Genomic DNA, 14713 nt, shown 5'->3' with positions numbered 1-14713 from the left:
TGTTGTGAAGACTAAATAAGGTAATCTATGTAGAACTCACTATGTAAGGTAATGTAATTATCTGTCAGAATCATTGTTATTTTCACTAAAAAGAGGCTGTAGTACTTAGGAGTGCATAGGCTGGAGTCAGACCAGTTGGTTTCACAGCATGCTCTATTTGTGAAAATCTGGGTAGCTTGTTTAGCTCCTTTATGCCTCAGTTTCATCATCTACAAAACAGGGACATCAGGAATAGCAAATAAGATTATTATGAGGATTAAATGAGTTATTACAAGGAAAGCAATAACTGAAGAGTACTACAAAGTGCTCCATAAATATTAGCTCAATAGTAGCTATTATTAATGAGCTAATAAGTCCTATGGGCTGAAAGTGTGGAAATCCCTAACATACAAAGAGGAGCAATTCCATTATTTAAACTAAAATAAAATCAAAATTATGTTCTAACCTCAGAATGCAAGTTTTCTGGAGAAATTATTTTGGTGAAAATGATAGCAGGTGCTCCAGTTATTCGGACAGAAAAATCTGTCAAAATAGGGGTCAAAATTGCTCTTCTTTCTTGATGCCGCCGTATGCTAAAAGATAGAGTAAAAGATTATTAGCCATTTCATCTTTTTCAAAGATAATTTTCATTAAATTTGTACAAGTTTTTGTACTATAAACATGTGGGGCAAAATTACATTATTATTTTGAGGGTGCCTATTTGTGTATTTTACCATAATCATTTCTTAACTTCAATTCCATAAGATTTATAAAAGATGAAAACACCTTGAGATATTCAGCTGTAAATAAGCAATTTCATATTAGTATCATTCCAGGGCTTTTCAATAAATTACTTTTTACATTTTTACTTCTTTTTATTCTTGCAATTAGTTTCATATCACTTGTTACCACCAATAATCTTACTATTTTTTGGAATAATTTTTAATTTCCTATTTTTAATATCTGACCTTCTATTTGATAACTGCTGACCTCATCAGGGTCATGAGAATACCCTTTTAATCTTTGAATGATTTTCTTTTTAAGGTCTAAGAACCATGGTAGTTCATTTTTTTTTTAAGACAGGGTCTTGCTTTGTCACCTAGTCTGGAGTGCAGAGGTGTGATCATGGCTCCCTGTAGCCTCAATCTCCTGGGTTCAAGTGATCCTCCCACCTTGGCCTCCCAAGTAGCTGGGGACCACAGGAATATGCCACCATGCCTGGCTAATTTATTTTTATTTTTTGTAAATAAAGAGTCTCCTTATGTTGTCCAGGCTGGTCTTGAACTCCTAGGCTCAAGCAATTCTCCTGACTAGGATTCTCAAAATGCTGGGATTACAAGCATTGAGCAACCACGCCCAGCTGTTTTCATGTAAGATACTAAATGCTTCCTCAAAACAATCCTATATGTGAAGTAGGGACTGTTAATAGTCCCATTATTATCTGTAAGGAAATGAAGTTTAAGTACTGGGCTAAGGCTACACAATGAGAATGAAGGCTCCAGAATTGGACCTGGAGAGCAAGTTGACACCAGAACAGCTTTTGGCTCCTATTTTAATTTATCTTTACACATTTCCAGCTTTGATCAGTTTATTTAGCAGAATATTTTTACGTGACATTTAAAATTATTAATAATTTCAAAGGAAGTACATGGTAAAAGATGAAACTGGAAAATATTATTGAGAAACCAAAGCTTGTGCTGATACTGATCTTCAAGTCCACTATGTAAATTCTTAGTTTTCATTTTATCAAGTGATATACATTTATATCTTGTTAGCAAGCCATACCTCAAATTTTCCTTCGAACTATTAACTTAATATTCCTTTTAAATGCCCTTATTATTCCCTTATATCATAAAATGATAAAGTTGAAATCAGAGGATTGGCATAAATTATCTTATTAAAAAGCCTAGTTAAAAGTCAAGTCTTTCTAAACCATTTTTTGTTTTTATCAGACTAGTTCAGAGAATACTAATGTCTTTTGTTAAACTTGCAACGAGCAGAGCTCTATATGGCGTCTGCCAAAAAAGCAAATTGGATCATCTGGTTCTATGACACATAAGTATTGGATTTCAAGAAAGTCAATTTTAAAGAATTAAGAGATCTGGTGAGTAGAGAGTAACAGGAAGAAGTATTAAAATCTGTGACTATAGAGGAAGGGTTGAGATCCTGAGAGACACCATAATTATAGCCTAATAGCTCAAATTCCATAAAATGATCAATGTGAGAAACATGTAACATCTGATGTGCTCTCATAGGGGAATGCTAAAATATACGATGTATTAAAAATACCTTAAAATGGAAAAGTTGGCAGGGAACCAAATAAGAGCAAACATTAACCAAGGGCAATGAAAAATTTCCATATTATACATTTCTCTCCATCATGTGATAAATTAAATCAGTAACGCAAAATATAAAAGATCTTTGACTTAGAAGTAATAATAAAATTTAAATAAGTCAGTAGTGCTGTAAAACTATAATTTCTCTGGCATATAGTATTAACTTTTATGATATCTCTGGTAAATATTAAATGGTATCTCTGGTAATGGTAAATATATTTTTTTAAATCATTAAAAATCTTTACAGATTTAAAAGATACACACACACACACACACACACACACACACATATTTTTTCAGGGATGAATTCAAAAGAAAAACAGAAAAGAAACACTAAGTAACTACAATTAAGAATTAAATTCTACCAATATTTTACCATATAACAGTCTAATGTTCAAAATTCAAAAGAAGGAACTAAAACACAAAGTATTAACTGAGGTTGTTAATGACCTTAGGGTCATTAAATTGAGAGGGTCAGCACTCTTAATGAATCAAAGGAATAGAGTTTTAACAGCTATTTGAGACAAGGCAAGAATTTTTAAATGAGCTGCCTATCTAGATCTGGGGTCCCTGAAAGTCCAGAAAAACATCAACCCATCAGAAACAGGAAAGAATAAGTAAGTTTGCCTGTCTTGGCAAGAGAGCTTGCTGAAAATACAAATATCTCCCTGGAAAATTAAAAATAATGGCAAATTTCCCATATCTATTAAGTGGCTCTAACTTTTATTTCCTGGGTGGTCCTCAAGTACCCATTCTGAGTTATTTATATAGCAGTAGCATCAGAACCTTGATAACCCTGGGGTATCTGTCAGAAACAGATGCAAAACCTCTCTAGAAAACATGTCCTCAATGACAAAAAGGATACTCAGAGAAAAAGATCATTGAAGATAAGCTCCTCAAATACAGACTATTTTACATGCCCTCCAAAAAAACCCTTATTAGGAAAATTAAACCCCATTTTCAAATGCATTATCAAGAACTTTTGATAATAGATAATAAATTACAACAAAATTTTTGTTTACAATTACTAAAGACATATAAGATAGAATTTAAAAAATAAGAAAAAAAAAGCAAGGCACTATTAAAAAGGGCAAATCAGGTTTGAAAGACAACCAAACAGAATTTCCAAAACTAAAAAATGCAGTTACTAAAGTTAAATACATAATAGGTAGAATAAATAGCATTTAGGTATAGCTTATGAAATAATTAGCAAACTAGAAAATAGATTTGAGATAATACCAGAATGTACTAAAGTAAATTTTCAAATGAAAAGTTTAAAAGGAAAATGAAGAGAAATGGAGAGATGAGTCCAACATATATAACTAGAATTCCAAAATGAGAGAATAGAAAGAAAGGAAAAGAGAAAATATTAAAGAAATAATGGCTGAGGATTTTCCCAGAACTGATGAAATATAAGAATTCATAGACTCAGGAAGCACAATGAGTCCTACTTCAGACAAATACAAGCAAATTCACAAGTAGACATATCTTGGTGAAGCTGCTGATCACCTATGATGATGAAAAGATATTAAATTCAGCTGGAGAAAACAGATTACATCATGCCAAGGCACATAGGGTTAATTAATATTTCGCAGATGTACTCCAATATAACAATGGTTTAATACATGTCTACATTGTCCATATAAACAAAGAAATGGTATAATTATTTGTACCTATCATGTAATACAGAGGATTATGTCCATAGAAATTTATTAAACCCTCGTTGAAAATAACAAAACATTGACTATTGTAAGGTTCAAAGCAAATAACAGAAAAATAATCACATGAGTTAGCAAAAGCTCTTCTATTAAGCTTTAAGAGGTACAGATTATAACCAAAAAAAAAGCATAGTTCTCTCAAATTGTTACTAAGCAAGAAGGCACAGGTGTATGCCACATGCACTCCACTCAAGGAAACATATGTGTCAGAAAGGCTGTGGTCATCTTTTTTGGACTCAGAATATTTACATCAAGGTTCTTCTGCCCATCTGTCATACATTTTGGTATGCCTTAGTGGGAAATATTAAAGGCATTTACGAACCACACTTCAAAAACTGCACATTATGAAAGAACAGAAGTAGGAAAAGTGGTACTAAGGTTCCCAAAATATTTCACCAAAAAGTCAGAATAAGAAAGGCTAGATGGTCTGTGTACCCAGAGTAATTCTTTTTCTTTTCTTCTTCTTCTTTTTTTTTGTGAGAAAGGGTTTCCCTTTGTTGACCAGGCTAGAGTGGAGTGGCATGATCTTGGCTCACTGCGACCTCTGCCTCCTGGGATCAAGTCATCCCCCTACCTCAGCCTCCTAAGTAGTTGGGGCTATAGGCATGTGACTTCACACCCAGCTAATTTTTGTATTTTTTGTAGAGACAGGGTTTAGTCATGTTGCCCAGAGCAATTCTTATGCAACATAAAGATTTTCTTAGTATGACATTATGGCTGAACTTTGGATGAAAGATAATAGAGCAGAAGATACTTAAAACTTGTTGAAATTACCTGAGACCATCTCTTAACAGTAGTTATTCCTAAAACGAAAACAGTAATGTTCACAAACATTTATTATAAACAATCTGTTACCTGGATAACTATGTGTTACATAAACCTATTCCTAGATATGCTTATTTTTATATTAATGGGAGTCATAGAGATAAATAATTTGAGTCCTATAGGAACTTAAAAAACAAAATAGTTGGCCTGGCATGGCGGCTCATTAATACTAGCACTTTGGAAGGCCGAGGTGGGCGGATCACCTGGATCTGGAGTTCAAAATCAGTCTGGCCAACATGGTGAAACACCGTCTCTACATGTAAACTACAAAAATTAGCTTGGTGTGGTGGCGCAGGCCTGTAGTCCCAGCTACTTTGGAGGCTGAGGCAAAAGAATCTCTTGAATCTGGGAGGCAGAGGCTACAGTGAGCAGAGATCATGCCACTGCACTCCAGCCTGAGTGACAGAGCAAGACTCCATCTCAAAAAAAAAAGAAATAGTTGTAAGTATAAATCCACTTAGATGCTTTTTTCAACGGGAGCACTATCCAATGACTTTCAAATGCAATTAAAATAAAATTCAAACTCCTTCTGACTTAAAAAGCCATTCATTATTTAGTCCTTCTCTCTCTAAAACTCATCTACTATTACTACTTCTCTCCTCCCCACCAGGCACGATCCCTTAGATGTGCTCAACTTATTCCTACTTGAGTGTCTTTGCTCTTTCTAAAACACTCTTTGCAGAAACACTCCAGGGGTATCTGAATGGATGCTTTTTGTCATTCAGGTATTAGAAGAGGCCTTCCCTGAGCTCCAATCTAAGGTAATTTCCCCATTACTCTTATCATATTACCCAGTTATATAATTTTCATAGCATTTATCACTCTGAAATTGAGAAACGTGTATCGAGGGTTCCCTATGGTGCCAGGTCCTTTGCTAGGTGCTGAGACAACAACAGAAAAACGGATACATAATGCTGATTCTCACGGAATTCAGTTTAGTAGAGAAAATAACTAAACAAAGTAATCATAGGTAGGATAAGTATAATATTAAGGAAAGTACAGAGAGGTGTGGAAATACTCAATAGGGGACCTAATCTTTTATCTCAAGGTGCTGAACATATACAAAGAATTAATCTATAAAGACATATAAACCATCTCGTGCACAATGTTATAAGAACTACAGCTTGAAATTAGGATTTTTTTTTTTTAAATTATACTTTAAGTTCTGGGGTACATGTGCAGATTGTGCAGGATTGTTACATATGTATACATATGCCATGCTGGTTTGCTGCACCCATCCCCCTGTCATCTACATTAGGTATTTCTCTTAATGTTATCCCTCCCCAGTTCCACTACCCTCTGCTAACCTTCCCCTAGCCCCTCCACCCCGCAATAGGCCCTGGTGTGTGATGTTCCTATCCCTGTGTCCATGTGTTCTCATTGTTCAACACTCAATTATGAGTGAGAACATGCAGTGCTTGGTTTTTAAGGTACATTTAAAGAAAATGCCAGTACAAATTTAGTTTGGCAAAATTAAATAATGTTAAAATATTCTCATTCTTGAAAAAAAAAAAAACTTTCCCACCAAAATGAACAAAACAGAGGTTAATATATTTGTGACAGAGATCGTAAGTGATATATCTATTCATTACAATATCTAGAAGACAGTTTTATGAGCATATTAAATTAAAATATTAACTTAATTCAATTTTACTGAGATGTCCAATGGATAACAGCTCTGACTGTAATTTCCAGTTGTTTATATCAATAACCTGGAACTCCTGCTCATCTAATTTTACTTGTTAGATCTTTTCAAAGAAAAAACTTCAAAAAAAAACTTCATTGAAGAGGGAAAGACAAGAGGTATTGCTGAACATTTCTCAGAGAAGAGAACATTAGAAACTGTGTGTTGAGGATTTAGATAGGAATCCACTAAGGGAGAGAAAGTCAGGAGATTTTTAAAATTTCGTTTTTAAAGCTTCAAAAATATAGCTGGGCACAATGGCTCATGCCTATAATTCAGCTATTGGGAGGCCAAGGCAGGAGGATCGTTAGGGCCCAGGGGTTAGACATTACAGTGAACTACGTTTATGACATAGTGAACTGTAAGTGACCCAGTGAGACTTTATCATTCATAATTAATCAAGTAAACTTTAATAGTATGTATTGATGTACCAGTTACAGTCCTCATAGAATTATACAGAATAATGTATAAAAGTTGTATGTTGGAGATATGCTTTTAAAATACATTCTGTTTGGCCCCCTCTTTTAGTAGAAAACACCATGCCCAGGCATGGTGGCTCATGCCTGTAATCCCAGCACTTTGGGAGGCCAAGGCTGGTGGATCACCTGAGGTCAGGAGTTCAAGACCAGGCTTGCTAACATGGTGAAACCCCATGTCTACTAAAAATACAAAAATTGGCTGGGTGCAGTGGCACATGCCTATAATTCCAGCAACTCAGGAGGCTGAGGCAAGAGAAATGCTTGAAGCCAGGAGGCAGAAGTTGCAGTGAACTGAGATTGCACCACTGCACTCTAGCCTGGCAACACAGTGAGACTCCACCTCAAAAAATAATAATAATTATAATAAAAAGAAAAAGAAAAGGAAACCACTGGAGGGAAACTGGCTATTTAGGGCTTTGGTCAGTTGGGTTTCAATGAATCAACGTGTTATCTATGTATCTATCTTATCTAGCTATAAAATGACTGCAAAGTAGCTGAAAATACAGAAAGTTTTAAAATTTTATTGTATACTACCATGATGATTATATACAATTTAAACCTTTTCTTATTTGTTAGTGCCTACTATCTGTCAGTAACTATACTAAGATATAAAGAAGAGTAAGACCAGGCAAGACAGGATCTCTGTTCTCTAATAGCTACACCATCTTTTTATATTGCCACAGGACACTCTTACCCAACAGATAAGGAGGAATAGGTCTACTGGCTGCTAAGAATGAAAAACCAACTGCTCCTTCCTGTTGTATTATGAATCCTTTTGCCTTCACCCCCTCATTTCCAGGAACTTTTTAAGCAGGAAGAAAAATCACATTTTTTTCATATAAAGGCATGGTAAGGTTTAAGGAAATTATTATGAAATCATATCATTCAAGTAGGTTTAGGTCAATCTAGGAATTAACCTACAAAGTACGAGAATCAGAGTAACTTCTGTAATTTTGCTTAGGTCTTAGCTTGACGTCCTCACAAATTAATAAGATAAAAGTGATGGTTTTCACGTTGAAAATTGTGCATTGTGAATATTTGGGAAATAGTCTGAAAAATAAAAATAAAAGAGATCTAAGGACACAGAGAATAGTTGTAATCTCTCAGAAATAAAGCTAGAAATATATGGTTTAGGGATTTTAATGTCTACACACAGCCATAGTTCTCCATATTCAATGTTACCAATCCTGGGAAGTATAAGACTGATAGGAATATGTCATGTCAGATTCAAATTTAGCTTGCTAAGCAAACACAGTAACAATATTTTTTAAAATTCTACGTGTGGAAAAAAAAGCCCACAGAGTATTACATGTGATTTGTTATGTGTATATAAAAATATTTTAACAAGCAAATACGCTATAACAATTTCTCTGACAATGAAGTTTAAAAGATAAATTACCTAACAAAATCAAGTCAGAGATAGGAAAAAATAAAAGTATTATAATAAAAATAAAATTATTTACTTTTAAATGTACTTTTGCAAAGTCTATTAGAAGTATATCTTTAAATATTATACATGAGAAAATTATATTAACTTGGAGAACTTAGACTTAGTGGTACTTTCAGGTAATCATAAGATAAACTTCCCACCTCCCCCTAAAGCACTAGTAGCCATATAAAACAGCAAGTGACTTGAATGTGCAACCTGCACATGGCAGACATCAGTACAGGTTACTTTAGTTCTCAGAACTTCATTTCCTCAGATTATAAAATAAACCCAGATGTAGCAAAAATGGTTGCTAAGAGAAAAAAGAAAAAGAAGGTGATTAGCTAACAATGGACTTCAGCATAAGCCTATGAGATCTGAGCTTTGAGGAGAAGAAAAGTAGTTGACTAGTAAAAGGAAGGAAATCAAGGTTCTACACATAGCTCTATTTTTTGTGACATTGGACAAGCCCAAAGAACTTCCTCAAATTTAGTTTACTGTAGTAGTTTTTGTTTTATAACAATTTGCTAAGAATGATTCAGAGTTTAGAGTTTTGCAAAAGGGAAATTTCAACAAGATTTGGAAGATGGAGGGAAATAGCCAATATTCTCTGCAAGTTTTCATGTTTTAAATGCAGTGAAAGACCAATGGAAAGGTGCTGGGAGATTCTAGCTTGTTCTCACTTTTTCTGGCTCTGTGACTACTTCTTCCTCACTGCTGGCGCTGCTGACCAACAGCAACTTCAGCCCCGCAGCCCTACCCCAGATGCAGAGGCCACAGCCTCCCATTGATCTCTACCAGCCTTCTGGTGCTCTCAGTCCACCAGTTGGACGTGCTGCTGGAGGTTTCCCGGGTTCCCTTCAAGGCTCTCAAGCTTTTACCCAGGTCAAGTACTTCAGGAGGATTGGTTGTGACTTTGATCCTTCAACTCCCTCTTCTGGATCCTTATTTTTCATTTTTGTCCACAACTGGGTAAGATTATATGCATAAAATGAATCTCCTCTGCTGTAATACTCTAATGGTTCTGTCACCTTAATTAAACTATGATATATTCCTTTGGCTGAAAAAAAATCAAAGTTTTAGGGACAGAAGATCTTCAAGTTTTAAAATCTGATGATTCTTTATACTTCACTTCCCTACTCTCTGCTCCCCGCAACATACACATAGAAACATGTCACAATTAAAGACAAAATTTGAGTGATGTACCCAGAGGAATGAATGAAAATCATTATAAAGGTTGCCATTTAATATTGGTCAGGCAAGGAAACACATTATCCTCACTGTATCTTTTGAATTTCATCTGTAATACCTACTGGGAAACAGAATTATATTAAGGTCCTATTTATACTTCTGTCAACATTAATCATCAGAACTCAGCTACAACTGATCTAAAATTTTCTGTCTTCATTTGAATGAATATCTCTCATAAACATTCACACTGTCTCGATTAGTTGGTACTACTTAATCATCACTTTTTCATTAATTACATTGTAGGCTTTACTCAGTATCTATTATGTGCCAGGTATTCAGAAGTGAATAAAACGTGTCACACTTTTATACTTCTAGCCTCTGGATCTACGGCTTCCTTGTTCAGAATGCTCTCTCTACTCTCCAGGTACCCACACTCTATGGAAACAAGTTCGGAAGCCACGCGCTCTGTGAAACCATCTCTGAAACCCCATCCATAGAGTCAATCATTCATTTCTTTTTTTTTCTTTTAAATGAATGATTATTTTCTACCTACATCAACTTTACATTAATTTATATTTTTGCTTATGTGCCTGTGCCTAAGATCTCCTATGTATATGGAATATATTTATCTTGATTTGGATGTGTTTCTTCTGTAAGCCTAAGTATGCTATATTTGTCTATCATAGCATTCTTCATACTGTACTCTATTGGTTAATTAACAAGTCTGTTCCTTTGATAGGATGCTGAACTTTTTACAGGATATAAATTAGAATAATGTTAGAAATTGTTTCATTTTGTTTCTCCAGTGTAAAAGACCTTCAATGGCATACACTGGACATTCAAAAGTCTTTATTTTTTATTATTAATTTATTCATTTGAGACAGGGTTTTGCTCTGTTGATGAGGAAGGAGGTAAAGTGATATGATCAGCTAATAAAAAAAAATTTTTTTGTTGTTGTTGAGAGGAAGTCTCATTATGTTGCGTAGGCTGGCCTTAAACTCCTGGCCTCACGTGTTCCTCCTGCTTTGGCCTCTCAAAGTGTTGGGATTGCAAGCATGAGCCATCAAAAGTCTGTTAATTTTTGACCACGCACAGCTATCAAAGTCTTTGTCAATTTTTTTTTTTTTTTGTCTTTTTATCTTTTTATTTTGTGTGACATAGTCTCAATTTAAACATTTCTTTTGAAATACTTACAGCTATTTTTTAAAAAATATCCAAGAGCTCTTTCTTTTCTTCTGAATATTCCTTTTGAAAGTTGCTTAATGTTCTTATTTCACAGATGTCAGATCTTTTTTTTTTTTTTTTTTTTAGTCCATTTTATTTATTTATTTATTTATTTTTTATTGCATTTTAGGTTTTGGGGTACATGTGAATAACATGCAAGGTTGTTGTACAGGTGCACACGTGGCAGTATGATTTGCTGCCTCCCTCCCCTTCACCTATATCTGGCATTTCTCCCCATGCTATCCCTCCCCAACTCCCCACCCCCCCCACTATCCCCCCTCCCCCCCAACAGACCCCCGTGTATAGTGCTCCCCTCCCTGTGTCCATGTGTTCTCCTTGTTCAACACCCGCCTATGAGTGAGAACATGTGGTGTTTGATTTTGTGTTCTTGTGTCAGTTTGCTGAGAATGATGTTTTCCAGGTTCATCCATGTCCCTACGAAGGATGTGAACTCCTCGTTTTTAATGGCTGCATAATATTCCATGGTGTATATGTGCCACATTTTTCCTGTCCAGTCTATCATCGATGGGCATTTGGGCTGGTTCCAGGTCTTTGCTATTGTAAACTGTGCTGCAATGAACATTCGTGTGCATGTGTCCTTATAGTAGAACGATTTATAATCCTTTGGATATATGCCCAGTAATGGGATTGCTGGGTCAAATGGAATTTCTATTTCTAGGTCCTTGAGGAATCGCCACACTGTTTTCCACAGTGGTTGAACTAATTTACACTCCCACCAACAGTGTAAAAGTGTTCCTATTTCTCCACATCCTCTCCAGCATCTGTTTTCTCCAGATTTTTTAATGATTGCCATTCTAACTGGCATGAGATGGTATCTCAATGTAGTTTTGATTTGCATTTCTCTGATGACCAGTGATGATGAGCATTTTTTCATATGCTTTTTGGCCTCATGTATGTCTTCTTTTGTAAAGTATCTGTTCATATCCTTCGCCCATTTTTGAATGGACTTGTTTGTTTTTTTCTTGTAAATCTTTTTTAGTTCATTGTAAATTCTGGATATCAGCCCTTTGTCAGATGGGTAGGCTGCAAAAATTTTTTCCCATTCTGTTGGTTGCCGATTCACTCTATTGACTGTTTCTTTTGCCGTGCAAAAGCTGTGGAGCTTGATTAGGTCCCATTTGTCTATTTTGGCTTTTGTTGCCGATGCTTTTGGTGTTTTGGTCATAAAGTCCTTGCCTACGCCTATGTCCTGAATGGTTTTGCCTAGGTTTCCTTCTAGTGTTTTTATGGTGTTACGTCTTATGTTTAAGTCTTTAATCCATCTGGAGTCAATTTTAGTGTAAGGTGTCAGGAAGGGGTCCAGTTTCTGCTTTCTGCATATGGCTAGCCAGTTTTCCCAACACCACTTATTGAACAGGGAATCCTTTCCCCATTGATTGTTTTTTTCAGGTTTGTCAAAGATCAGGTGGTTGTAGATATGTTGTGTCGCCTCCGATGCCTCTGTTCTGTTCCATTGGTCTATATCTCTGTTTTGGTACCAGTACCATGCTGTTTTGATTACTGTAGCCTTGTAGTAGAGTTTGATGTCCGGTAGTGTGATGCCTCCCACTTTGTTCTTTTTGCTTAGAATTGACTTGGCTATGCGAGCTCTCTTTTGGTTCCATACGAAGTTTAAGGTGGTTTTTTCCAGTTCTGTGAGGAAGGTCATTGGTAGCTTGATGGGGATAGCGTTGAATCTGTAAATTACTTTGGGCAGTATGGCCATTTTCACGATATTAATTCTTCCTAACCATGAACATGGAATGTTTCTCCATCTGTTTGTGTCCTCTCTTATTTCGTTGAGCAGTGGTTTCTAGTTCTCCTTGAAGAGGTCCTTTACGTTCCTTGTTAGTTGTATTCCTAGGTATTTTATTCTCTTTGTAGCAATTGTGAATGGCAGTTCGTTCTTGATTTGGCTCTCTTTAAGTCTGTTATTGGTATATAGGAATGCTTGTGATTTTTGCACATTGATTTTGTATCCTGAGACTTTGCTGAAGTTGTTTATCAGTTTCAGGAGATTTTGGGCTGAGGTGATAGGGTCTTCTAGATATACAATCATGTCGTCTGCAAATAGAGACAATTTGACTTCCTCCTTTCCTAATAGAATACCCTTTATTTCTTTTAAAAATATGGAACGCTTCACGAATTTGCGTGTCATCCTTGCGCAGGGGCCATGCTAATCTTCTCTGTATCGTTCCAATTTTAGTATATGTGCTGCCGAAGCGAGCACGTCTTTGTCAATTTTTGATGAGGGTGACAGGATCATTCAACAGGGAAAGACTAGTATCTTCATTAAATGATGACAGGACAACCGGATACCCACATGTAAAAGAATGAAGTTGGACCATTACCTCATACCATATACAAAAAAATTCCATTATAAAAAAAATCTTTTCTAAATCATATATCTGATAAGTGTATAGCATCTTGAATAAGTAAAGAACTCTTACAACTCATCAACAAGAAGTCCAACAACTGAATTAAAAAATGGCCAAAAGGCAGGGTGTGGTGGCTCACATTGGTAATCCCAGCACCTTGGGAGGCCAAAGCTGATGGATCACTTGAGGTTAGAAGTTCAAGACCAGCCTGGCCAATCTGATGAAACCCCATCTCTACTAAAAATACAAAAATTAGCTGGGCATGGTGGCAGGTGCCTGTAATCCCAGGTACTTGGGAGGCTGAGGAAGGAGAATTTTCTTGAACCCAGGACGCAGAGGTTACAATGGACTGAGATCATGCCACTGCACTCCAACCTGGATGACAGAGCAACACTCTGTCTCAAAAAAGTGTGTGTGTGGGGGTGATGGGGGGTGGGCAAAAGACAAATAAACTTTTCTCTAAAGAAAATACACAAACAGCCAACAAGCACACAAAAAGCTCCTCAAAATCATTAATCATTATAGAGATGTAAGTGAAAAACACACAAGGATGTACCACATCACACCAAGTAGGATGATGTATTAGCTTGAAAGAAAGAAAGAAAGTATTGGTAAGAATGTGGAGAAACTGGAACCCTCAAACAACACTGCTTGTGGGAATAGAAAATGGTTCAGTCATTTCATGGTTGAAAAGAGTTTGGCAGTTTCTCAAAAGTTAAACATAAAATTGCCATATGACTCTGTAATTCTCCTCCTAGGTGTATACCCAAATATGTGAAAACAGGTACTCATACGGCAATATCCATAGCAACATTATTCACAGTATCCAAAAAGCAGAAACAGCTCAAATGTCTATCAATGGATAAATGGATAGACAAATTGTAGTGTACAGATGATCCTCAACTCATAATGGAATTATATCCTGATAAACTCATTGTAAGTTGAATTTATCAAAAGTCAAGAATGCATTTAATGCACTTAACCAAACGAATGTCATAGCTTAGCCTAGCCTATCTTAAATGTGCTTAGCACACTTAAACAGTGGCCTCAGTTGGGCAAAATCATATAACACAAAGCCTAGCTTATACTAAACACTGAATATCTCATGTAATTATTGAATACTATATTCAAAGTGAAAAACAGAATGGCTGTACAGGTATGCAAAGTACAGTTTCTACCGAATGCATTATAATTTTTCCATCATCATAAAGTTGAAAAACCTAAAGTTGATCCATTATAAGTCAGGGATCACTTCTATACACACAGTAGAATATTATTCGGCCATAAAAATAATGAAGTACTGATACATGCTACAATTTGGCAATTTGGATGAATATACAAAACAGTATGCTAAGTGAAAGAGGTCAGATATAAAAGGTCACATTATCATATGATTTTATTTATATAAAATATTCAGAATACATAAATTCATACAGACAGGATAAATCCAGATTTGTGAATTTGGAGGCAGAT

The 14713-nt window shown here is 35.6% G+C and overlaps 1 protein-coding gene and 1 non-coding gene across 8 annotated transcripts in view; both read right to left on the bottom strand.

Moving 5' to 3' along the window:
- The window catches only part of VPS13B (vacuolar protein sorting 13 homolog B), an 839649-nt gene that overhangs the window by 282044 nt on the left and 542892 nt on the right, over positions 1 to 14713 (bottom strand). For all 7 annotated transcript variants that reach the window (XM_064384451.1, XM_012455820.2, XM_021675751.2 and 4 more), the window contains exon 32: positions 446 to 572. In XM_064384451.1, the coding sequence (XP_064240521.1) occupies positions 446 to 572 (127 nt within the window). The remainder of the gene's footprint in view (positions 1 to 445; positions 573 to 14713) is intronic.
- Positions 12986 to 13092, bottom strand: LOC135278104 (U6 spliceosomal RNA). Its single transcript, XR_010345664.1, has one exon. It is a non-coding gene; the product is annotated as a U6 spliceosomal RNA (small nuclear RNA).

Source organism: Aotus nancymaae, unplaced genomic scaffold (genome assembly GCF_030222135.1).
Source record: "Aotus nancymaae isolate 86718 unplaced genomic scaffold, 86718_ANA_hifiasm-v0.15.2.pri h1tg000036l, whole genome shotgun sequence".
Taxonomy (NCBI): Eukaryota; Metazoa; Chordata; class Mammalia; order Primates; family Aotidae; genus Aotus; species Aotus nancymaae.
The sequence above is the reverse complement of the archived record's forward strand: the minus strand, read 5'-3'. Positions and strand labels throughout refer to the sequence as shown.